This window comes from Rissa tridactyla, chromosome 14 (assembly GCF_028500815.1).
Source record: "Rissa tridactyla isolate bRisTri1 chromosome 14, bRisTri1.patW.cur.20221130, whole genome shotgun sequence".
Lineage (NCBI taxonomy): Eukaryota > Metazoa > Chordata > Aves > Charadriiformes > Laridae > Rissa > Rissa tridactyla.
Genome location: NC_071479.1, coordinates 10,818,357 through 10,844,303, shown reverse-complemented (window position 1 = coordinate 10,844,303; position 25,947 = coordinate 10,818,357). Strand labels below are relative to the sequence as shown.

Sequence of the window (25,947 nt, the reverse complement as noted above, 5' to 3'; positions counted from 1 at the left end):
TCCTTACTGTGGGGGAAGTGAAAATGTCCCCCTGTTGACAGCCCTGACTTCTCTGGATGGTGCCTTCTAAAAGTTAATAGTTTGAATCCCGGATTTAGCCTAAATGCAAAAGCGTATCCTCACCAGCCACTGCAGTGACTGTTGACGCGAGGCGCTCCAGGAGCAAGGAGGAGTTAGCTTTCTGACTTGTGGTGGATGGGAGCAACAGAGGGTGTTGGAATAAACAGGATTAAAGGATTTCGTCCATAAATACGGGATTAAAGGTATCCAGTGCTCTGCAGGAGTCATTCAAACCAAGGAGAAACAAAGCAAGTTGTCCAGAAGGGCGCAGCTCCCTGTTTCAAGCCAGCCTGTGCTCGCACAGCCCTGCACGGCCTTATCCCTGTGTGCTGATGAGGGGGGTTACATCCCACCCCCCCCCCCATCTGTCCCTGCCACGGCGGTGCCCACTGGCCCCATGGTCCCAGGGGCTGGATTTGAAATGAGCACCCCCATTGCTCCTCACCCCCAGGCCCCCTCCTTGCACCCCCATTACCTCCTGTCCATTGCCCCCAGCCTTCACGCTGCGCCCCCCCCCCGCCTTCCCCGGGGCTCCTGGTGGCGCAGCTGGGGCTGACCCAGCGCTGCCCCGGACCCCCCCTCCCCTCCTCTCCCCTCCTCTCCCCTCTCGCCACGGCTGCGGGCACCCATGGGTGCAGCAGCTGGGCAGCGCACATCTGGACAGCGCACATCTGGGCGGCGGCGCGCAGGCGCGGGGGCCTCCTCCCCTGTTCCCCCCGCAACGCTCCCCAGACGGCGGCACCCCCCGGCCGGGGTTTTGCGCGCCCGCGGAGCCCCGCGCGGGGGGGGGAGGGGCTCGGTCCCTCCTTCCCCGCGGCCCCGGGGAGTGGCCGCGTCTCCGCCGTATTTATGGGGGTGGGCGGCGGCGGCCGGGCCGGGCCGGCTCCATCCTCCCCTCCCTCCATCCCTGCCCGCCTCCCGGTGCCGGTGACTGGAGCGGGCGGAGCCGCGGCGGCCCATTGGCTCCGGGCATCACATGCGGCGGGGCCGGGCCGGAGCCGGGCTGGGCTGGGCACGGCGGAGTCTCCCGCGGCGGGCACGGCAGCAGCGCAGCCCCTTCCCAGCCCAGCGCCCCGCCGGTCACCGCGGAAGGGACCGCGCCCGCCGGCCACCCCTTACCCCGCAGCCCCGGCCATGAGGTCGGGCCGGACAGACGGCACCTGTGCGGGGAGGTGAGCGGAGCCCCGGAGCCTTCCTCCTACCCCCCGGGCAGCCACAGCGGCGGGGAAGAGGAGGGGGTGGAGGACGGGAAAGGCGCTTTTTTTTTTTTTTATTTTTATTTTTTTAAATATATCTCTATATTTTGCTGCGATCAATCCCGATCCCGCAATTGAAGCCCCCGGAGGGAGAAGTGCTGCGCGCTGTGATGCGTCTTCCTCTCGCCTCGGCTGCCAGTTTGGATTGTAGCGCCCGGCTCCGTGCACTGAGAGAATGGCTCGGTTTGGGGATGATCTGCCAACCCGCTATGGAGGTGGAGGGCCGGCCGGGGCTGGAAGAGGGAGCAGCCGGCAAGGTGGCCCCCAAGCCGGCCAAAGGATGTATAAGCAGTCGATGGCTCAGAGGGCCAGGACTATGGCTCTCTACAACCCCATCCCTGTCAAACAGAACTGCTTCACAGTCAACAGATCCCTCTTCATCTTCAGTGAAGATAATGTTATACGGAAATATGCCAAGAGAATAACAGAATGGCCATATCCTTTCGGGGAGGGTGTGTGGGCACGGTGGGGAAGGTGGGGAGGGGGAGAGGGAGACTGGGGGAAAGAGACGCCCCATGTCAGCTAAGGATGAGTGGCTGGTGCTAACGTAGAAGTGCGTGTGTGATCCAGTGTGTGCAATGGGTGTGTGTGACATGGAGCTGTGTGTCCGACATAATGTATGGCCGTGTAGCTGGGTATCATAGGAAATTGCTTCTGTGTGAACAGTGTAGTGTGCTTTCGACTATGCTGGGGTGCGTGTAAGACATACATGCATTTCAGTGTGTGTTTAGGTGTGACATATACATTTACATAGATTTACATTTCCTACAATTTAAGATAAATGCAAAGCATTCTGTGAGATTCATGCTAATGAATCCTGATTCTTATTTCCATCTTAGAGCCTTTCAACTCTTCTTTCTCACTCTGAATAGAAGGAACGTGGGATAAAAATGGTGACACCTTAGCATTAAAGCTGCAGTGATAGTAGAGATATTGATAGCCAGGGTACGTTGTGAATCCCATTAATACAATCATTGCAGCTAGGTTTTTAGTACATCACCTCCTAAACACATTAGAATCAATATGAATCTTGTCACTTTGATTAGGTGCATAGCCTAAGCTTAGTCTGTACTAAAAAAAATTTAAAAATAAAAAAGAAAAGCTTTGTGGCGGAGCGAGGCATTAAGTCAGGAGAAGGCTCATCTGCTGTGTTGTGAAAGGGGCAGATGCTTTCTGTCTCAGCACCAGCTCCCAGGCCAAGTGAGCTGCAGAGATCTTCCTCAGAAGGGGGCTTTGCTTGTAATGATGCACACAGTGGGGTTGTAAGCCATGAGAAAAGGGAAGCAGACTATTTGAGGTTACCAGGGAGTAGATACAGTGTGTGAGTGCGTGCGCGTGTTTGTGTGCAGGAGTGCATTACACTGGTGATCTCAAGGGAGCTGGTTGTTTTCTTTTCATTTGATATCACACACCTATTAGTCCTCAGCTAACAGCAGCAAGGCCTCCTTCCATCCTCCTAGCAACACTTTCCATTGCTATAGAGGCCAGCTCCCATTCAGGCTTCCCCAGTCTTCATTTCCTTGAGGGGGGCTAACAGGAAAAAAAATACACCAGTAGAGTGCATGTACTTCCCTTTCCCCCTGAATGCGCATGCATATTCATTTTTCTGTCCATATTATAAATTCACAGGGGTTGCTGTACTTCCTCATCCATTTCTCCTGCATTCAAGTCGGAATAAACAAGCTCCGAAGCTGGGCTGGCAGGCAGAGCATCGTGTTCCCTGCCAGGCCAGACGCAGTCTAGCCCTCGCCTGTCTCTGGGGCGACTCGTCTGCGTCGTTTCTCGGGAAGTGTGGAGCGGGGACCCACAGCGCTGCGGCTGCCGCGAAGCCGCCGGCCGCTCCCCACGGCGGGGCAGCACGCTGTCCCTGGTGCTGAACGGGAGCTGCCCGCGGTGCTGAACGGGAGCTGCCCGCGGTGCTGAACGGGAGCTGCCCGCGGTGCTGAACGGGAGCTGCCCGCGGTGCTGAGCGGAGCCGTCCGCGGTGCTGAGCGGAGCTCCCCGCGGTGCTGAGCGGAGCGCGGCTCCGCCCTGGGCTCGGCAGGGTTCGGGACTGGAGACGAGGGCGAAAGACAAGGGGGCACCTAGAATCGGGTTTGCCTCCTTTCCCGTGAGATCGCTTCCATCCTACATCCCGACAGGGCACTGATGGTTTGATTCTCACCAGGAGCGGGCATTGCGATCTAGCAGTAATTCATGTTTTGGACCTGCATAGACACTCTAAATTGAACTTTTCTAGCCCATCGCTTATTTACACTATGCGCTCAAGTTAAATGACAGGGAATTTCTGAAGAAGAATTCAGCAGATGGCATTCAGTTATTTTGGGGCAGTTTAGCTTATCAATCTTTTTAAAAATAATAATTATTAATAGCTTTTTGTTTCCTTTGGACCTTTTGCTTTCTTGTTCCCAAATTCCTTGAGCAGCTCAGATTCCATGTAAGTCACCAACTTTCTCAAAGAAGAGAACAAATTTCCTACTTTTCTTCCAAAGATACCCCAGGAAGAACTGAGGAAGTCAAGGAGACTAAATGTCTTCAGAAAAGATGAGAGATCATAGAATGCTCAACTAATGTAACCATTTAGGTAGAAATGGGATTTGGATGAGGTTCTCCTTGTGTTGTCTGTGTCTTCTTTAACTTCTGGTCCCCACTCCATTTGAATACATGATTTTAGCTACAATCATAGCCAATTGTATTGTGCTGGCTCTGGAACAACATTTGCCGGATGGAGACAAGACACCAATGTCAGAGAGATTGGTGAGTTGTATTAATTTATTTACATTTTTTTGGTTTTGGTCTAATACAAAAATCAGTCAGCCCCCCAGTCTTGTGAGTGCTTGTATATATTTTAAAGATCCACATGTAAACAAACAGGCATTGACCTGACAATCAGAAAAAATAACTCAGTGACAACAAGTATAACTCTGACCTCCCAATCCCATCTTCACAAGAATGCTTCATCACTCTAGCCAGCCCTGCCCAATTGCAGACCTTACAGTATGATCACAAGAGCAGGAAACTTAGGTTGTCTATAAACCAAGACATGAAGGGACTGCCAAATGCTCAGAATTATCTGCAGAATCAAATTAACTTCTGTGATATTTTCCCAGGAAGTGATAGAACAGAGTAACCTTTTAGGTTCGTATGTCTTTCAGCTCTCTTCCCGCTACAGCATATATCAAGGACCCTACAAAGCAAACTTTGGGTTTAGATGATTACGCTTCCCTTCCAAAAAAAGAAATGAACTGGCAGAGGAAAATAGTTTACCTGCAGGCTTTATGGTAATGAGCGCAATTACCTTATTTCAAAAGAAAATAAAAGAATAGCTTCAAAATCTTTCTTCCATTTATCATCACTAGAGGAAAAATGGGTAATATTTGTTTTGATTTTTCTCCTGCTGTTAATGATCTGGAACATCTTTCATGCCAAAATGCATTAACCCTGATGCATGTTCAAAGGATGAATAAATATAGATCCATATGTGTTTTACCTGTAGATATTAAATTATGCAAAAAAAAAATAATAAAATATTAGTCTTGCTGCCAGAAGCTAGAGCCTATGAAAGCGGGTCGCAAGTTGCAAGGTTGGTCCATACCAGTGGGCAACTCCCTCAAGCTCATTCTTCAGAAACAGGGAAAAAGTGTATAAAGTGACAGATCTAGAGACAGCCTCCGGGTCAGCTAGTTGATACTGTCTGTTTGGAAATGTATCCACTGATGCTGGCTGCCCACCTACATTGTGTTTGCTTAGTCTCTTTCTGTTTAAATTATTTGTGCTTAAGAAGAGATGAGGAAAAAATTAAGAACCTGCATGTGTGTTGATGTTTCTGCCATGAAACATGTCTTTGTATGTTTTGGGATGAGCTAGCAAGGCACGCCTGGGTTTGTGAGCAAAGCACAGATTTGGACCAAGCATAATGATTGAGCTGGGGAAATGTCCTCCATAGTTAGGAACATATGGACTAGTGTCAGGGAAAAGGTAGTTTTGTGGATGTTCTGGCTCAGTAACCCTTTGGTGATAGGTTATTTTAAGCAGCAGTAGGTATGGTTAGTATGTTGTTTCTATGTTCCTCTGTAACCCTAGATTTGTAAGGGGATCCTAGAGGCTTTTTATTGGTCATTTCCCCCATTGTATTAACTCCATTTTACAGCACCCAGTACCGCACACACACCTTCGGTTCCTGCCCAAGTCATTCCAAAGGGGGGCACTGGCATTACCACCGAGTAGTGTAAGATATTGGAATGAGTTAAATGCACAGTCTCCACCTTGTTGGCTCTGCTTTGGTGGTGAAGGAAGAATTAACCCCTGATATTTGTCCCAAACACCATTGTGCAGCGTTGTCTTCATTCCAGATTTCTGAAGCCATTTTAACCACAGCACATTTGTAACTCTGAAGTATAACGGGGTTTATCGTAGAATGACACTGAGAAACTTTACAAGTTGTGAAATATTTTCTATTTTCCACATATGCTGGAAAGATAAAGCATTGTGAATAAGAAAAATTGTCTTCTGATTTTCGAAGTGAAACCTCTTTAAAACGCTTCTGACGCTCCCACAAACTGTTAGTTGTTTCATTGAAAATGTTACAAATCCATGCTAAATCAGAGTGGGCGAACACTCCCATACATTTACAGGTTTGCTGAGCCAAATTATAAGTCCATGTAGAACAGCAGGTGCTTTATTGCTGTCTTTGGCAAGAATGGAATTGGCCTTTTTTGGTTAATGATTTATGGAAATACCTTTCCTTCTCCTGCGTTCGTTAAAATCTCCAAATTGGAGTGTGAGGGCTCATCACTGAAGAGTTAGTCAGATCTTAAGGATATGAGATGCACATCACAAGCCTTTTGTGACTGGGAGATGTAGGCAGAGTCGTTGAAGGAAAAGCAAAGCTGCCCAGATACTTTGCACCACAGATACAAAGAGAAAAATCTTAAGATTGCCTGTTTGTTAAAGCTGAGAAAAGGAGGAGTCCATACAAACATTTTCATGATTTTTGTCTTCTAATCAAAATTTTCTTCTACGTATCTCCCCAGAGACCCAAGATAGGAACCTGCAGTGCAATCTCACTTGGCTCTTTTCTGTGCTCATGTTACTTGCTGAGCTGGGTTAATTAAGCACATGGGAAGAGCAAGTGATGTCTCAGTATATGCAATATTTGAAGAATTGGAATGGCTGCGTTATGAGTAATCTTTGTCTGTCGATTTTCTGTATTTATTTTGTAGCACAGAAAAGCATTACGTGGCTCTAGGATGGAAATTTTGGTCAAAACCAGGACTCTGAAAAAACACCAGTCTGGTGGTCAAAGCATTTAGTGGTGAACTGGAGCATTGGCTTCAAGTCCTTGCTCTTCAGACAACTGAAATAAGCTCGTTCTTCCACTAGCAGCATAATGACTTATCCCCTAGGCTCTTGTCTGCTCTGAGCTGGGAATTTTGTATGCTTTGGATGCTGGAAGTGTTTACTTCACATCAGTAATTATCCATTGGAACAGAGATGCTACAAACTTGCTATTGTCCATCTCAGCTGAGTGCCTTAGCCAATAGGTTGTAGAGTCAGTCTCTCTCCATCCCAATAAATATTGCATTGTTCGTACACACTGGAGTGCTGCCAACTGAAAAGATGCTGAGGGAGTTGTACTGAGTGGCCCAGAGCCTGGTGGTGAGAGCTCCAAATGTGGGAATGTGAGCTTCACATCCGAGCCCCGAATGGCCTTGCAGGTGGATGCCTTGCTCACGATGCTCTTGGCTGTCCAGGCTGAGGCACACTCATGCTTTCCCTGTCTCCTTCCTAATTTCTCAGTTTTTCATGAGAAGCTTCAGTAGGCCATAGATTTGTCCCAGCCTGACGGAGATCAGAGCTTGCAGGACAGGAAACCTATTTTCTGCCCTGCTCTGGGGCATGCCCTGTTTGAAGACACCAGTGGGTTTATAGGATGTTCAGCTGCATGCCACTGGAGGGCTCTGAGTGTTTGGTTCCCCTGGGTGTTTTTGATGTGAGGACAGAATATAACTTTTCTCAGATATTCAGCATGACAGCTCTTGCACTTTACTAATGGATTTGATTCTTTATACTATCCACAGGCACTTTGTGCAGTCATATGTGAGCTGTTCATATTAACCTTTGCATGAACAAAGCCTTACCCACCCAAACCTATCAAGGCTTTCACAACCAGAGGCCAAGGAAAGACACTAGGACACGGACTAGGAATAGTAATGACTTTCCAGACTCAGAACTTGTTTCTGATCTGAAACATATTGATCAAATGTGTGTTTGGCCTAGTCTCAAGCTTTGCTGTGTCCACAGCAAACAACCTGCTGGCACAGCTCTGGCTGCTGCCCAAATTCTCCGCCTTCCTTCCAAGCACGCACACTGATACTCATTATCACCTGCTTTCCCACTCTTGAACCCAAGCAGCAACACAGCCTCCCATCTGAAGTGGGGTGCAGGATGTCCCGGCAGTAGGATTTCTGAGCCGACAGCAGTGCCGTTTCAGTGCTGCGCAGGGCGTGTCACCCATGTCCTTGCCCTCCAGCTCCTTCCATCACGCACAGTCACGCGAATCCTTTTTTTCAGCAGCAGGCACCACTACCTAATGGGGCATAAATTTTATTTTTCATCCTGTTGTTAGTGTCCTGATTCTTAGGCTAAATTAAGTTAAATTTAGACAGGCTTTAGGAAAGACCCTCTTTCTATCCCCTCTTATTTCCCCAGCTACTCATGGCCAATCCTACAGATGACAGTTTTGCTTTGTCATAAATACCTAAGCCCATCTGTGAGCCTTCCTGCTTCCCTAGAAGCTGACAAGAACTTCTTTGACCCACTTCCTAAGAGCTCCGTGTAGTCCTAGCTTTGGGAAGAGCATATTGTCAAACCCTTGGGTACCTGAAGCCTGGCTCTTTAAAGCAGGGAGCTGTAATCGCAAGGCACCTGACCTAGATTGAGCAAACGACTGGAAACAGAGTAGATATAAGGCTTCCAGGAAGTGAGGGAGCAATGAGGGGGGGGGGGGGGGGGGGTGTATGTGGGTAAAGGTTTTGGGGGTGGGGTTTTTTTTTTGGTGGTGTGTTGGAAGAGCTATTTTTAAAGGTATGCTAGTAGTCATAGGATGGAAATATAGGATAGGCTAGGAGGCCTTTGCTTGCAAAGATTTTATATACTTGTTGGACTAGAAGGCGTTGTGGGTTGAAGAGCAGGCAGACAAGGCTGTTAGAGTGCTCCTGTGTGCATAAGGGAAAGCAGAGCAGCAGTAACACAACTTCTCCTGAAATCGCATGTGATGTTTTCTGACCCTCTCTTCCTTCTTTCCTGTTTTCTGTACTGGGTTGGATGTACTGCACTGGGATGCCTTTAGCACTTGCTGTGGAGAAACTGCTGGAAGACTATTACTGTAGGATTCTGTTGAAGGTCATAAAAAGTCTGATGGCCTGGCCTTGTTCCTGTTTCTCTGCGGGTAAATAGCACTGCGATGGGTAGCTGGAGCTTCTCCGTCTGTCAGCGATAGCCTCGATCCTCTGAGCAGTGTCAGTGAGGTCCTGTGGAGGGGCAGAGGGCTTGGAAGTGCTGCCGTTTGTGGAAACAGATCCCTGTCTGGAGAAGAAGCCAGTTTGGGGTTGTTTTGTTTCTTTTTTTTCCCCACCCTCCCTTTCATTTCAGCCAAAGGCTACACTGGGACCTCAGCAGTCACCTGCTCTGTTTGGCTGTCTGGCCAGTCAGTACGTGCGTGTGATCTGCAGGTGATGGGTTGTCTTGCCTGGCCATATGGGAATGGGAGGTGGAGCTGCTGGGGCTGTGAGGTTAGGAAAGGTGGAGGGGAGCAGAGCTGACGCAGGGCGAAAGATGAAGTACGTGGAGGAGCTGGGGTCACTGAGGTCCGTAGGGATACGGCTCGTAGGATTGTAGGTAACAAAACTTTAATTCGGGCACGGGTGGAAAAGCCTGTCCAGAAGCAGCTATTTCCAATAGCTTGGAGGTATCTTCAGTGATTAGTGCTTTGTGGTTGACTTGCTGAGTTGGGTATGCATTGTAAGCCTCTTTGGGAGGTGTATGCTATCATATTGGCCTTCTAGGTGTGACAAACCTGGCTTTCTGTAACAGGCAATATGCCTAAAGCATGGGTCTGTGTGACAGTGCTGGGTCAGAGTCAAGCAAGAGTTATCAAGCTTATAAAATAAATTCTTGTATCAAAACTGCTTCTTTCTTGGTTCTGTGGCCACAAGACTTGACATTCATGTTCTTTCTGTAGAAGAGAACCAAAATCACCTTTTGTCATTAGTATAATTGCAAAATGTAAACAACTGTGCATCAAACAGTAGCTCAACTCTTTGGCTCCTTATAGTCAGAAATGCCAAAGCCACTGGAACAAAGATTTCTAATCTCTTAATTTGGAACTTTGCTTGCTTTTGGGTAGGGCTGCTTTGCTTCTATTGACTTCAGCTGAAATCAGGGATCTGAGGCACATTTGGAAATTGGTTACAGGTGCCAAAGTTAATTAACATGTTCTTGAAACTGCTGCCCCTTGCTTTCACCTCTTGCTTTGTTCCCATTTCTTGCCTGCATCTACCTTCCAAATGTGACTGCTTCCATTTGGTGTTTAATTTGTGTTGAAACTCTTACGGATAAGGTATAATACTGAGCGATCTGGTGCCATAGATGGAAAAAATGGTTTAGTGAAACTGTGGAGACTAAGCTTGATGTTTTTTTCTCTCTAGTGAGCTAGGACACGAAGCTGTGATCCCATGGTAAGCTCTAGTCTGTACCAGTGACCTGAGACAAACCTTACTGGTTCTGCTGTTAACAGGAGGGAATGGGGATTTCTCCCTGGATCAGATGAAAGGAAAGCAGTGAAAGGAAAACAAATGAGACTGCAGCTGTGGAAATTGAGAAAATGGAGGAGAAAGAGTGAAGGAAGAACTGATGGAATAAATGATAAATAAATAATTTCCTGCCAGTGTTTGCAAGCTCACTGTGCTGACTGTTACTCCCTAAGATATCCTCTTGTTTCAGTTTCCTGGATGAATTGCAAAGCACGTGGGTTTTTTTTTTTCAGTGTCAATAACTACAGAACTATGTGATCTCAAGTTTAAATATACCCTTAGAGCACAATTTCAGTAACAAAATTCCCTCTGGAATATTGAGTAAAGGTGGAAAGTGTGGGGTGAAATGATCAGAATGAAGTCAAATAGAATTTCCAACGTGAAAAAAACAAATTTACCTTTAGAGAGACAATAATGAAATTCTTCTCTGTGCTTAGTTCCAGTAAACTTAAACCTTTTGGCTTCAACTCTGGTCAGAGAGCTGAAGAGGGCATGACGTTGGTGCATGTAGTTGTTTATAGGACTCTTGCTATCAGCGCAGAAGCGTAGGTATCGCCTTGACACCTTTGATTTTTTATTCTTTTCCAGGATGACACTGAGCCGTACTTTATTGGAATATTTTGTTTTGAAGCTGGTATAAAAATCATCGCTCTGGGGTTTGTTTTTCATAAAGGCTCTTACCTCCGAAACGGTTGGAATGTGATGGATTTTGTCGTGGTCCTCACAGGGTAAGTGACCTCCTCTTGCCCTAGATTTAAGGGGGACTCTTGCTTTGATTTGTGTTGGTTTTTTAACTGGGGGTTGGGGTGGGAGTGATTTTAGTGAAGTAGTACTAAAAAACTGTATTTCTGACCTTACTGTCTTTAAATTATGGCTATTGTGCTGAATGAGTGACTTTCAAAGCGTTCTTTGAACCAACTAAGAGGAGGTTTGGAGGATATTTATTTGTATATACGGTGGCATGTGTCTTATCCAGACACTTACTGACATTTCTCAGACTTTGCAGGTTCTAATTGCCACTAGGTACTTGAACCTGATTTAAATCAGTCTTCTGACATTACAGGATGACTTTAAAAGTCAACATAGAGTGAGCTAACAAATCAAACGCATCCCATTTTCAAGCTACTACAAGTCTGAGGTCAGTGAAATTTCTGCAGGAATGAATTTGGTCTGCTTAGAAAATATCTTTTCCAAAAATAATTCAAAGAGGGTGCCTGTCTTCTAAAGGATGGAGCTGAAAATGTTACCTGTGTATTTTGTACCCTGGTTTGAAATGATATTGCTAATTTCTTTCTTGGAAATGCTTACAATATTTTTATGTTATGCATTGCAACAGTTACTATTACCTATTTATATAAATGTAGTGTAATGCTAGAGGATAATAAAAACACAAACATTAAGTAACACTTATGGTCTGCAAATTGTGCTTTAAAGCTCCAAAGGAAACGTTCCAAAGGTCTGTGTGAGGTCCTGATCTTGCAGCCTTCATCTTGGAAGGATTTCAGTTACTTTTTCCCCCAGAAGATTGCAGTCTGGCTCTTGTTATTAATATGCACTCATTTCACACACCTTCTCTGCGACTGTGTGTGATGAACATATATATTTTTTGGTCTGGTTAGTGGCGTAAAGCTGTTAGGAAAATGCTTGCATACATATACAAATGTATTCATTAGATACATTATCACTGTAATTCTATTTGCATTCAGCGTGGCGTGTGATATAGCAATTGAGAGGCCAAAGGGAATTCTTTATGCATTGAGAGGAAGAAAATAAATATGCAGGGCTTGATTCTCCTGCTGCTGGGGCTGGGTATTTAATCAATAGAAACTTCAGTGGAGCCACAAGGAGAATCAGATTTACATACTTGGAAGCATAGGGGGTACCAGGATGAAAAGAGAACTAGCACAGATGCTACAATTATTCACCCCGATGGTATGTTCTGATTCCTAGTTAACACTATGCCCTTTTGTGTGTTTAAAAAAAAAAAAATTAAAATAAAATCAAGGCCATGATTCTGGAAAGGACTTTGGCATGTGGCTTAATTTATCCTTCAGCAAAGCATTCAAGTACACGTTTGAATTCAGCTGACTCCACTGCTTCTGTACTTAAAGTTAAGGCTATATGTAAAAGCTTTCCTGAATTACAGCCATATTGTTATTTGTTTAGGCATGTTTTTGATTTGTTTTTTTTCATAAACACAGGCCAAGAATCAAAATAGATATTTTTTTTTTAAACTGCCTAGCTGTGATGGAGACATGCAAAGTTTTGCAACAGTAGCTGAAGCCTCGCGTGTGCGTGCCGTGCTTGTGGAATCGCAACCGACTGTGCGATGCTATAGGCGTGACACCGGCATCTTACTGGTGCCGGTTTTATTGTGAGCGCTGTTTGCAGCGCTGTTTGATCTCGGAGCATAATTGCGGAATATTGGCTTGATTAGACAGCTGTAATAAGGAACCCTGTTGCCATCTGCAAACACGCGTATTCTTTTGAAGTACAATCCTGTTAACGTCAAAGCTGCTGGTTTCCAATGGTGATACTAGCTGGGCTGTATTGAAATTGTCTTGTACATGGACTTCCCACCAGGCAGGCAATGCAGGGAAGGCAAAGTGTAAACTGCTCGACATTAAGTCCAAGAGTCATCTCCACTGAGGAAATCCGCAGACCTCTAATCCTGTCCTTCCAGGGCTGGATTTAGCAAGGCGCTTGAGCTCGTGCCAAATTTTGGTGTCTGTGGGGCGGGGGGGGTGGGGCGCGGAAGGGAGCTACTGAAAATAAAAGGGTTACTGGTGTGCTTGGTTAGATAAATGCTTTCCTGAATCCGGGGCTGTATTTCCAAACCCAGTAATGAGGTGGAGGCACATGTAGTAGAGAAATAACGCTGAAAGATCTGCAGCTTCACACAGGGGACTGAATTAGTGTTTTCTCTGTAGCCTGGTGTGTTTTGCTCTGAATTTCCTACATCCTTATTATGTTCTTAGCTCACTCCTGTGTTGCCATGGGTCTGTGCTAGAAAGCAGGAGCTCCTCTTCCTTGGGTTTCCCTCACTGGCCCAAAACCCTTTCATCTGGCCATTGCCTGCCCGAGCTGGGCTAAAGGGGAGATTCTGAGCAAGGCTGTTTATTGGAGACAAACAACATCTTGGCATTTCTGCGCTAAGATTTTAAAGGCAGGTTGCTGAGGAAGAACATTTACTGCTGACAAACCCGGTTGTTTCTCCAGGGAGGGGCTGTGAGGTGGCGACACGAGTGGGACCTTAATTTTCTTTTCTGTGGAAGGTAGTCTCAGATCCGCGTGTTTCAAAAAACGATCAAGGAGGTTCTGTAATTTATTAGAGAATAATAAAAAAGGACAGTGCTGAAGTCATACTTAATGTGTTCTTATAAATATAGATAGGTAGGGACACCAGTTTTTGAAATATCATTTTACTACTCTATCAAAAGCTTGCCTTTGCCATATGTGCAAGATTTCTACTTGAAAATGTTACTTCATGTTTCCCAGGCGGTGATCAGCGTTCAGTTCCTGAGCTCAGTTTCACATTGATCTTCAATATTATAGAGGGATTTTGATTTATCTTTTTTTTTCCTCTGTAAGCATGAAAGATCATGAAAACGCATTTCATGATACCTCATGCAGAGCTGTACACCTGCTAATCCTGTTGAGTGCAGTTTTATTAAGGTAAATGGTGAATGTCGGAAAATCTGATCTCATTTTCAGCTTTTAGCTAAAACCCATAAAAGCAAAGAGCAGCTTTGCTCTCGTTAGCTGTTTCCATAGGAAGAAGGCCAGCCAGTGTCTGGGTGTGTTTTGGAGGAGGCTGTGGGGGAAGGCTCTGCATTTATTGAACTTACCCTTATGTAAATATTACAATGATCAGGCGGTAACCCTTTCCACCTGTTTTTTTCCAACCTCCCTTTTGGCTACTCAGTGCCTGAACACCGGCATTATTGATAAATATGGTGGGTTTTTTTTATTTACCTGCAGTGATGGACATTTTGTTTGTCAAAGTAGAACTTGTTAATCAGAAAATAAATTAGGGCTGTGTTATATGTAGGCAGGATCAATATCCTATTGAGCTGAACTGGAGTCTAACAGATAGTGGCCCAAAAGGGCTTGGTTTGTTTTTCCAGAAAAAGCTCCCTTGGTTTCTTTCCACAGCAACGCTGTGGCGCCTTTTTCCCATTTACTTTCAAGGAAGCATGCTGATTTGCTGTTAATAAAGGCCTGGGAAAAGAATAGATTGCTTCTGGAAAGATTTTTGTTTCCTTTGTCATTTTTTTTAGTTATTTCTTGTAAACTCCTCCAGTTGTAGATGAGTATCGAGGAAAGCTGCCCTGCTGTGATATGCCTGTTGCTATTGTGGAGAGACACGTATATTTTATAGCTCCTGCTCATTTTATTTTCACATTTTTATGGGATTGCATTCGCTCCAGTGATGACATCACCCATTAGCAGCTCTAAATCACACAAAAATGTAATTTCTCAGCTGGCCTGGGACTATGTGATCTTAATGCACTTTTCCCAAGGTAGGAGCAAAGGGACTGTTTATTCTGTTGCTTCAACCTGTCTTGGAGTGGAAACCTCAGAAATCCACAGTTGTCTTGGGAACAGAGTCCTTCCTGCATCCAAACCCCTCCGATGGCTGTGGATGGAGGTAAGAGCCTGGATTCAGGGCCTTGAGGGTTCAGACCTGTTCCTGTTGGAGTTCACAGGAAGATTTCTCCTGGTGTCCTGGGCTTTGGATACAATAGCATCTAAACTCTAAACTACAAGCATCCTCTCTAGCTGGAGCTGGTGCAACGGGGTGGCTGCTAAGGGGAAGAATGCAGGACAAGGCATGGATAAAATGAATCTTATTTTCTTGATTCCCAAAATCCATGTTTTTGTCTCAAAAATCCCTAGACATCTGAGTCTGATGGGTTTTAAACTGTGTCATCCAAGAGGACTGTACTCCTTGGTTGTGTTTTTGAGCCTGTTTATACTTTTGCCTTCATTATATTCTGGGTAATGGGTCTCATGCTTTAATTACTACAAGAAAAAGTGCTGCTTATCCCTTTTTTTTTTCATCACTAGCTACCTGAGATTTCCATTGTTGCCTTCTAGATTTTATATAGTAAGATCTGGAGAATATGAATACCTTTTTCTGCATGCCTTATGGTTTTATGAGCCCCCAGCATTTCCCTGGTCTCCCTTGACCTGAGGGCTTGTCTGTGCACCGCTGAGCTGTGCTGTCGCTCTGGTCCTTTCTTAGTTCTACCATATCCCCTGGGAGGCAGTGCCCACAACCGCGTGCAGTGTTTGTCCAACACCCAGAGTTGCTGAAGGCTGGTATAAATAAATGGAGCACTTGAAAGGATCATGCTCCGTCTTTTATGAGCAGAGTTAATTTATTTATTTTTTTTTTTGGCTTTCAATCAGCCTGGGTTGAACACTCTCGAAGAGTCCTGGTAGCTTCTTGAGCCAGTTGGATCAGCTGCCTGGGTCTCTGGGTGGGACTGGCAGAGACAGCGTGTGCCAGGCCTGGAGCTGCCAAATGATGTGCACAAAGTCTCTGTGCTGTTACTGATGTCTCAGGCTGTCGGGAACAAATTACAAAAGCTAGAATTATTTTGATTGTCTGGATGACTGAGAAATGTGCTCCGAGCTCCTGGTGGTGCTAATAATCTTGAAGGTAACTCATTTAGTAGCATAATAAAGACCTGTTCATCCTTGATGTTAGCTTTGCTGGTTACCAGGATCATCTTAGTATGTGGGCAGTCTGAGATGCTATTCCTGGTGCAGTGTATGAGGAACAGCGGCAGCCTTGGTTGCAGCGATGACTGTCAAAGGGGGGAGGCATAAGAACCATCGAGCCTGGTCTGCGCAGCAGGCTATGGACCTCTGATGCATATTCAAGGTGGACGTACCTCCTAGAGAGCGTGGGGTGTAACGTGACCATGAAATATTTGAGAATTGAATGTCTACTTGAGGGCTGGGATCCTTAAAGCTAAAGCCGTCATATATACACAGATGCCTGTAGTCTGTAGCATTTTTTCCTCTGTATGCATGTTCCTGGGCATTCAAAAGCCCTTAGACTGGATGTCTGAATTTCAGGGTCTGATGTGGCTGGCTCTTGTGTACTCCCCAAAACACCTCAATCTTCCCACCCACAAATAACTATAGAATATCATAATTTGAAAACCAAAATTAAATAGAACTCCTTAGATGCTTCCAGCATCATTGCTGGAATGCTCAGTGCTTTGTTTATAAGCTTTAGATCCAGACACCTAGGGAATAAAGGGGCTAGGAGCAGGGAAATATGGATTTATCTCTGCTTTTCCGACATGGAACTCTTGGCAAAGCTGAGCAGTGACAGGAGTTGGGAAAATGGGTACTTTAAGAGGGACAAGCTTCATCTTGATGAGTTATCACTAGGAAAGCAAGTAAGCCTCTTTGCTTGGTTATACAGTATGGGTGGTGACGGACTAAGGCTGATTGCTATTAGCACTGTGCATGAGTCATGCTAAGAGCAAAGCCTCTATAGATTTTAATGGAGCTGATCCTTGTTTTCAATTTCTTTTATGCTCCAATGATGGATGGATACTTGCTGGATCAGAAAAGCTAAGGGTACCTTCTGAAATCAGATTAAAAAAAAAAAAAAAAAGGACAAGGCAAAGGGAATTTACATGTTTTCCTGAATGCAAGGTGTTAACGAGAGTTAACTGGCTGGAGTGTGGGGGCCGTAATGGAGGAAGGCAAGTAACCAAATTTGTTTTGTTGAGGCAGAGAAAAATGAGTGGTTAGTAATTGGAAAGGAAGAGAGTGTGTGAGGTCTCAGTTTGAACAGTCTAAAATAGTTTGAAATTCTTCTATTTTCTGTCCCTTGGCCCTCTGGATTCTTGGGGAGCTGAAGAAACAGTTTCCTTCAAAGGAGAAGGTGCTGGACAGGGAGGAAGGATTTCTGGGCTCTAAACCCATGTTGGAAAAAGTCCCTATTTCCTTTTATGAACAGTTACAGCCAGTTTTGCCCAGTGGGGCAGCGGGTTCCTTGAGACTGGAGCATCCTTTCCCTCTGGGCTTGTTTCACCTAGCAAAAGGGGTCCAGGCCATGCTGAGTCTGGTGGAGCGTTAATTAGGGCTTGTGTCTTTTTTTTGTTACTTATAGTGGCTTTTGTGCATTGATTTTTGGTGGGGGTGGGTAGAGGCAGGTTGAGTTAAGCAGGTGGGTGTGTAATTGTGTGGCTGGCTGCTAAATTAGAAGGAGACTTTCCTGAGCAGAGGAGGACTCAGGGCTGTGCTTAGAGGAAGGCTGCAGATGGTCACAGATCCTAAAGACCTGCAGGTGGGGACGGCCCTTCCCTGGCAGAAGTTATCCTTGAAGCATGGCTCTGCTCTGGTTGTGGCAAACCAAATGTTTCGGGTCAGAGTGCTTCTCAAGGGCAAATAGATAATGAGATTGACGTTTTTCTTTCATACTTTATTAGAAGCGACTGCAAGATATTGAATACCTGGTAGGTGGACCGATAAATGATGGTACCGCACAACAAGAAGCCGGAAAGTTGAGGCACAGACAGATAGCTTTTCTCCAGAGAGAGAGTAAACAAAAGCATTTCTTCAGATTTCCATCTTCTGCTGCTTTCCACGTTTCATGCCTGTTTGTGCTCCTTTGAAGCTTTTTGCTCACAAAGAGGGGAGTGTCAGACACCGTCTGAGGGCGCTGACATCTCCCTGGCCCGCGGGGCCTGAAGGTGGGCAGCTGTAAAGTAAAAGTGGCTATCCCAAGCGAAAGGGAGGTATGCTTGCTCATCACAGCCAGGGCTTTATCAATGCCAGGCAGGATCAGGAGTGCAGAGTCCAGAGTTTTTTAGCTTTTTATGGCTTTTGAAGGGAGGCTGGTGGTAGGAAAATATTACCTCTTGTGAGGGGGCCAGCTGTACGATGCAAAGGCAACTGGGGAGACTGTGGGTGGGAAGAGGACTCTGGACCTCATGATCTGCTCCTAATGTCTGATCCTGCCCTAGCAATCAAGTGGGGGGGGCATCTGCTTGACTGCTTGCTCCTCTCTGTAGGTGGGAAGCATTGCATACCTAGCTGCTGTTATAGCTGGGTATGAATACTAGGAGTTCAAAACCAAAACAGCAAGTAAAAATGCAGCTATGAAGTGTTCTAATGTTCATTTACTTAATGCTTCCTGGTTTAAAAACAACAAACAAAAACCACCCCCCCCGAACACCCAAGTCCTCTGTGCGGTGTTGAGTGCTGTCGCATGATTAGATGAGGAGGAGTGCACAGGATTTCTCAGGTTCCTGTTTCTCAAAATGCTGCTTTTGCTCCTGTGTCCCAGTTCCCAAGTGGCTGGCTTTTGATGACAAACTGCCTTCTCATCTGAGATGTTAAGAACCTGGCTGTGATTGTCGAAAAGAATGAGGATTTAGAAAATCAGCCTAGTTTTAATTGTAATCTAATCTCGAGTGCCAGGAGCAGCAGTGTCACTTTTGCACATGCATCCTTGGATCCAAAATTCACCCCCAAGGCTTCGGGTGCTAGGGAACCACTGCCTTCCTCAGGGCTTTCGGAAAACATCCAGGAAACTTAGTGGAGGTGGAAAATTCGTTTTCCGTGTTGTTCTTGGTGAATGACAAGGTGTGTGGGACTTTCTGGCCAGGGCAAGGCTTCAGTACTGGAAGGTGGAACCAGGAGCATGAGTGGTTCCAGGTCTCTGTATAGGTAACCCAAGCTCTAGGTCTCTTTGACACCAAAGCTAGGCTCTTTGCTAAACTTCAGCTATCTTGGATCTTCTCTGTGCCGAAGGAACTGACTGAATCGGGATGGAGGGAAGGGATCCTCTGAGAATGAGTTCACTAATACCAGTGGCTGCAGGATGAACGGGGCAGAATGTCCCCTGCATGAACTTCTGGTGGCATGGGAAGGCTGCTTTTGGGCTATGGGGAAGTCTGGCAGCTTAGCTTGAGAAAGAAGTCCCGCTTCCTACATGCAGCACATGTCAAACATGTAGTGTGCGCTAGAGGGTTTGGAAAGTTGCCTGATCCTCACAGAGGAGCATGGCCACTAAACAGTGCTCTTCAAATACGTATGAGAATTCTTTCCTTCCTGTCACGGTCAGATTTGCTAAATCAATGGTTGACACTAAATATAAGGCTTTGTGTCTCCTCCCTCCTCCATTTTCCTGTATGCTGGTGGACAGGAAAATCGCCTTTCATTGGTTTTTGATTAAGAAATGAACTTGTTTGTTCAATGATCTCAAGGTAGAATATTGAGGAAACAGGTCATTTTTTTTTCTGGTGGATATTCTTATCCTGGCAGTGCTGGAGAGGATGTCTTGGTTTCAAGAGCTGGCTACAGGGGAGTGTGTGTGTAGGTGGTTCTCGTGATCAGCTGTAGACTTTTAAAAGCATCCCTCTGGAGCAAGGAGTTCAGGCCACTCCTGAGTTAAACCCCAGGTTTTAGCCAATAATGGGTTTAGCTGTTGCCTCAGTTCAAGGCAGTTCATGTTGGGCTGTGTAAGGTTTAAGCGGGGAAAATATGAGAAGTAGAGATTGGAGTGGTGCTGTGCTTCACTGGGAATAGATTGTGCTTGGGGCTCTCAAATGAGAATAGGGCTGCTCCCAGCACGTCACACCTATGCCATAAATCTGTTTGCAGATGCTGTGCGGGTTGTTCCTTATGGATTTTTCTGGAGAGAGGCTAAAGTTGACTGTTTCCGCTCGCCTCATTAAGTTTGTAAAAATTCCCTGGAAGGGTCTGCAAAACAGGAAGCACCCGGTGTAGGACTAAGGGTTTAGGAGCACGTTGATGGTCCATGGGGTGACGTCGAGGTAAAGAAATGAAGGACAGAAATGAGCTGCTTGGAGAAGGCTAAGACTTTCAGCTACAGAATGTCCCTGTGCTGAAGAGCTCTCAAACTAAACTGATAATCAGAAATACTTAGTCGGATGTAACTTGGTTCTGGTTCAAAGAGGACTTTAAAGAACTTAAATTGCTTATTTTCTGTTTAAAAAAAAAAAAAGGAAGACCGAAAGATTGAACTGTCTTTTGGCTTAGTTCCCCATCTGGAACGTCCTGAACCAAAATCCTTGAATAAAGTTTGGGCATGGGAGTTTAGGAAGAAGGCTGTGAAAATGATTAAGGCGTTGGAGAAATGTCCCTTTACAGAGAAATGAAAAGGCTGAGAGAGTTAAAATTAAGAGGAAAGTCTCATAAGGGTGAGATAGATAGGGAAACATGATTTCCTCTCTTTTTTTCTTTATCTATTTTGGTAGGATTCAAAAAGCATCAGTAAAGAAATTGAAGTTTTAGAACTTCTTTAGTAATGGAAATGTAATTAACTCATGGAACTCATCACAAGAATTTGCTTCAGCTGAAATGGTCTGGTTTGGGTCTTGAGACCAAAGGAGCCTAGAGATCATCTACAGATTCACCAGAGAGGAAATGGATTTTTGAAGGAGGATGATTAGGCCCTTTTCCTGGTGCTCCCTGAAATAAGTTAGGTGGAAATGTGAACTGGCTGTTTCATAATTGTCCTTTTCTTTATCTTGTAATTTCTTCTGAATCATGCTGGAGACATGACTCCAGAGCGGCAATCCAGTCTGTTACATCATGACCTGTGAAATACAGCAGTATATGTCAAGGCTAAACTTTGTCTTTTTATACATGAAACAATATCAATAGGAGTAGTGGTATTCCATCACTTAGTGTCTGATTTAAAGATCAAACGTCGTCTTGCAAGCTGTGCTACAGCTTAGAGAGAAACTTCAATACTCCAGTGCTGTGCTAAGTGTGCCCTCAAAACCTGCGAGCCGAAGCTTCAGGGAAAGATCTGGGTTTGAAAATTGTCACTCATTTAAAGGGAATCCAAGGTGGTTTCTAATAATGTAGATGCCGCTTGGATAAAGGTCTTCTGCTTTTGTAGAGGAGTGAGGTCTGGCACCATGAGGCCAGGTGCTGCGGAAGTGCTGCTGCTTTCTTTCCATGGTGGAACATTGCCTTGACCTTGCTTTGGGAGCAGAAGGCTCTCCTCGGCTGTGGTCTCCAACCTTTGCAGGGTTTGGAACATGGAAGAAGATTCTGGCAGGCGACATTTTCTTGTCAGAGAGTGGCCCTGTCCTGAATGAGGCTTCAGTCAGACCTGAAAACATGTCCAGCTGCCTGGTAGTCAGGCATCAAATCTCTCCTGCTGAGTAGGAGTATTAACAAACTTCCCTCCCAGTGCCAAAGACAAATCTCTGCTGCTTTTCTGGCCTCCAGTGTTGGGTGAAGGGTGGTAGCCAAAAGCTGTGTAAAGCAGCAGTGAGCTATTTCTGCACTGTGAAGAAATGTGCAGTGTTGGCTGGTGCATTTGATGGTAGATGGGTAGCATCTCTCTTGATGGTCATCAGAAATAGGTCTGGGGAAAATACACAATGAAAGCCCCAAGTCTTGGCTTGATAATGACATGTACCATTGTATCCTGGCTATTGTGGCCATAGGACAAAGATTGAAGTCCAGCAAACTCCTTAAATGTCTCTTTAATCCCATTCTTTTCAAAAACTCATAACCATGTTCTCCAAGTAAGTGATGCTGTATCAATCCAAAAACATTTGTCTGATAACACCTATATCCTCATCATTGACCTATGCAGGTTATATCTATCCCGAGAAACATGTGCTGAAGCAAAATAATTTACCTTCCTTGTCTTCTGATGCCAAATCCCAGCTGTGTTTACCTGCTTCCTGGGCAGAAGCACTACAAATTCCTGAAGTTCTGTGATCAGACTTATCTCCAAGCCTGGACTGAGTGGGTGAATTCTGAGCTTGTCGCACAGTTTAAATTTCTTTTTCTATAGTAATGAATAAAATATTTAAGTTACTTACGTACAATGTAAGAGGATTTGGAAATACTAAACATGGCTACCAGTCGTGGAAAAGATAAGACCACTTCATGATTCACTAAGTCTATTATTAAAAGAACACTGAACTTTTTTTTCCCCTCCCAAGTTACAACATTAAAGCTAATTATAACAAGTATAAAATTATGGTAACCCCTGACTTTCACAAGAGGTGAAAAGGACAAAGGAAGCTCAGCATGATCCAATTTCCTTGTTTTAATTGGAAGGCATGAAAGAATGTGAGACTATAGCAGCAGACGATGCTGTGACTGAGACAGATCCAGGATAATACAGTTTCAGTTCCCTTGCCTGGCAGAGTGAGTGATGGAGTGGGATTTTGGATGTCCTGTTTTTCTCTTCTGCCCATGTTATTGACTAATAAAGGATTTTAGGCCATTGCTTTTCTCTTTTTTTTTTGGTCCACATTTCTACCTCTCTAGAAATCAAGATAATACCCGAATTTGTAATGTACTAGTGAAAAGAATGGTTGACAGTATTGAAAAGAAGTGAGGTTTAAAATGTCTCAAAAGAAGTAAAAATAAGTCTTTAAAAATGTTGAAATCAAGTGAGGAGAATTTGAATCAGAAGTAAAATAGATGGTAACAGCATAATCTTCTAGAAATGCAGATGCTCACTCACAGTGAGTGGGAGAATCTTACATGGAGCTCAGCGTTCGTGTACCACGGGGAATGTGTTAAAACGATGGCGTGCCACACAGGGGAAATTGCAAATGTGGGTGTCTGTCAGATTTTAACCTGAGGAAAGATTGGACCTTTGGGGGAGGTGACATGCTTTGAGTCAAAATGTCCAGAAGTATTGTCACTGATTTGCTAGAGAATAAAAAAAAAGGAGTGGCTCCTCTTCTGCCGGAGCAGAAGTGACTGCATAGAGGAAGAGGAATGTCATCCATGGCAAAGTCAGTCTTCAGGGTGACATCTTGGCTTTAAATTGCTTGGACCACGGGTAGATTTTGAAAAGATATGGCTCATGGTGCATAAAGGAAGTGAACAAAAGTGAGAAGTTGGAAGTTCTTGCCTGGTCCTCTTTCCATAGGAGAAGGACAGAGACTATAAAGGTTTACTGCAGCACAAGCCCTCACGGGAAAGCAGCACGGCTGAAACCATCGGCTATAACCACTTGCCAGGCTCAGCTGTTTGGGTTTCAAAGGCCTGATCTGAGAAATCAGGCAATGGCTGCTTGGCATGAAGGAGCCCAGAGACCAAAAGCAAGCAGGACGTGTATTTTATTCTTCTTCTTTTCAAAACCTGGAAGACCTCCAGCTCATCACATGATACTTCTGCTTCTGATCCCTCTGGGGCTGGCCTCTGGTCTTGCTTGTGTGGGAAGGATGAGAAAACCTTCCCTTGTATTTACAAACCTCTGCTCTCTAACAGTGGTGGGATCAATGCCATGTGGGGTGCAATATGGGGAATTAGCGTCCCTTTTCCCCAGGTCACTGGATACTTCCTTGCCCATTAGCAGGAATGGTGTAGCCCCCTGCATCTTTGGAAACCTTTGTTCCTAGGGAGGAAAGTTTAGGTGAGGCTCGATTTCAGTCTAATAGCCTGTTAAAATCTTCACATCGTTTCTTTGAGAATGCCATTAAAAATCAATTACATTAATGGGGCTCAGTTGGAGATGTTCTGAAATATGGATAGGATCAAGAAAAGTGACTTTGCAAAACGGCCCTTGGTGCTGCAGACATTTGCTCTGCTGGATCTTCCTGGTCATACGCATGGACCAAACCTGATATTTTATTTTTCAGCTCTGCAGAAGCCAACCTAGCTGTTCAAGAACAAGTGGTAAATGTCAAATACCATGGTGTAAACCCATTGCCAGTAGGGTTAGGAGAAGGTAATTCTCTTGTCTTATTATAGATGATGCGCCAACTATATAGTTGAGGTTCTTGCCTAAAATTATCCCAGCATCACTATCAGCTCTTGGACCTCCTTCAGGTCTTGATCATCCAACTCCAACTGTACAGCAGCTGTCTGGTACTCCTTACTGCTCATGTTGCAGTGCATCCAGGAGCTTACCATGTCATCATGTGGCAAATGGTCCATGTTATCTCTCTAGTCCCAAATAGAAGGCCTATCTGTTGGCTGGGAACCAGCTTGGGTGAATGGAGATCAGCTTTACTGCATGATGGCCAGCCCAGGCTGGGTCGCTTGGCCCCATCTGGGAAATAGCGGCACTGCCCAAGTGCCTAAAGGTGTTGAGAGGATGAAAGTGTTGGAACATCTTTAATAATCATATCCTCTAGTAAGGGAGGCTGCCAGATATGTAATGCTGTCCCCATCCTTCCTGCACTGAACAACTGCCTTCACCTCTAATTCCCAGTTTACAATTCATCATCCTCTCAAATCTCATTTTATGCACAACTGTGAGCTACTGTTTTTCACATGGAAAACATGTGAAACATAGGTTATGTGCCTATTCCTCCTCTTAAAAAGCCTGTCTTTTTTTACTGGCCAGGTGATCTTTTTGTTTAAAAACTGAAAACAACAACTCAGAGGTTTGTGAACAAGATCTTTCAGACATCAAAAGACGGTATCCAACCCAGCCTGCTGCTCCAGAGATAGGAGACGATTGAGAGAAACAACCTTCTGTCCACGGCTAGGTTATTAAAAGCACTGTAACGCAGTTTGTGAAAAAGGATCCCTATCCATGGAAAGACAGCGATAGAGCGAGGCTTGATGTCCTTGCAGGAGTGGCGCAGGCAGCGCGTATGCCGTGGGAAGGTGAACCACATGGGCACCTTGTTGTGAGGCTGATCAGGACCTTGTATAACGGAGCGACAGAGAGGACAACCTCAACTGCCTCTTCCATGGGGTGTGAGTTAACGGGTGCCCACCCTGTGCTCAGGGCTGTGCTGGTGGGGTCAGGGAGCCATTTGTTTCACCATGCAGCTTGTTTCTGGCAATGGTGGTATTGCTTTGGCCCTGCTGCTCGTGTAGGAAGCACAGTTGAAGCTGGGATTGCAGTGAACCTGGTGAGGAAAGCTCTTTACCTGGAACGTCACGGCACTAGGATGGATGGATTGAGGCAGGGCTGGGAAGGAGTCTGCAGTAGCCACAGTGACTTGGGGTGAAGAAAGCGCAGGAGGTGGACAGAACATCTTCACCAGGACAGAGACAAGGCCTTTGGGTACGTCCCTGCTGGGCATTTTCCATACTATTTTGAGACTCCTGACTCTTTTTGCAGGGATGTTTGTAGGAAGGGAGATCAGTGAAATCCAGATGCCTCATGCCAGCGTTTCCAAGTGGTGTGTGGGCAGCTCAGCTGCAGGCAAGTGGTCTGATAGTCCCATGGTGTTTGCAGCCAAGTGTTGGGCAGTGTGTGGGTGTCTGTGTGAGGTGCAGGGAAAGCCTACAAGTCTTGAGTACTGCGTCTCGTCCATAAGAGATTTCTAGCTGCTACTGAGTTCTTATCTTTACCAGGTACCATGGGTCGTACTTACATCTGCTTTCCTCTTTAGGAATAAGGGACTTGAGCAAAACCAAAACAACAAATGAAATCTTTAAAACACTGGCAGAAATGGGGTGAGGACGTGCACAGTTGCTCTGTGTGCCTTGATTGAAGGACTTACAAGGTGTAGCTAAAAAGAGCTGTCTGTTGCCTTAGCTAAAGCATTGACGTAGGGTGGCAGGTGGAAAAGTGCTGATCTGGTACCCTTCAACAGAGCTGCATCCTGTGCAAGGGCTTCAGTCGGTGTGTTATCACCCTTAATGTCTCAGGGATGAAATCTAAAACTGCATGTGAGCTCCTGGGGCTCTGTCCCCTCCCTCGGCACCGCTGCCTGCCACCTCGAGCAGCCTGCGGATCAGCCGGGGCTCGGCGTACTTAAGATGCCGCAGACCCTGGGAAGGTGACTTGGTGGAAACGACTAGCAAAATGCTCGGGCTTTGCTTTGCAGCTTGAGGCTGGCTAACTGCAGCGTGCCTTTCGAGAGACACGA

The 25,947-nt window shown here is 45.5% G+C and overlaps 1 protein-coding gene across 1 annotated transcript in view; it reads left to right on the top strand.

Moving 5' to 3' along the window:
* Positions 1-1,491: 1,491 nt before the first annotated feature.
* Positions 1,492-25,947, top strand: part of CACNA1B (calcium voltage-gated channel subunit alpha1 B) — a 309,084-nt gene continuing 284,628 nt past the window's right edge. Inside the window, exons 1-3 of the mRNA XM_054220395.1 lie at positions 1,492-1,751; positions 3,968-4,073; positions 10,718-10,857. Coding sequence (XP_054076370.1) covers positions 1,492-1,751; positions 3,968-4,073; positions 10,718-10,857 — 506 coding nt within the window. The remainder of the gene's footprint in view (positions 1,752-3,967; positions 4,074-10,717; positions 10,858-25,947) is intronic.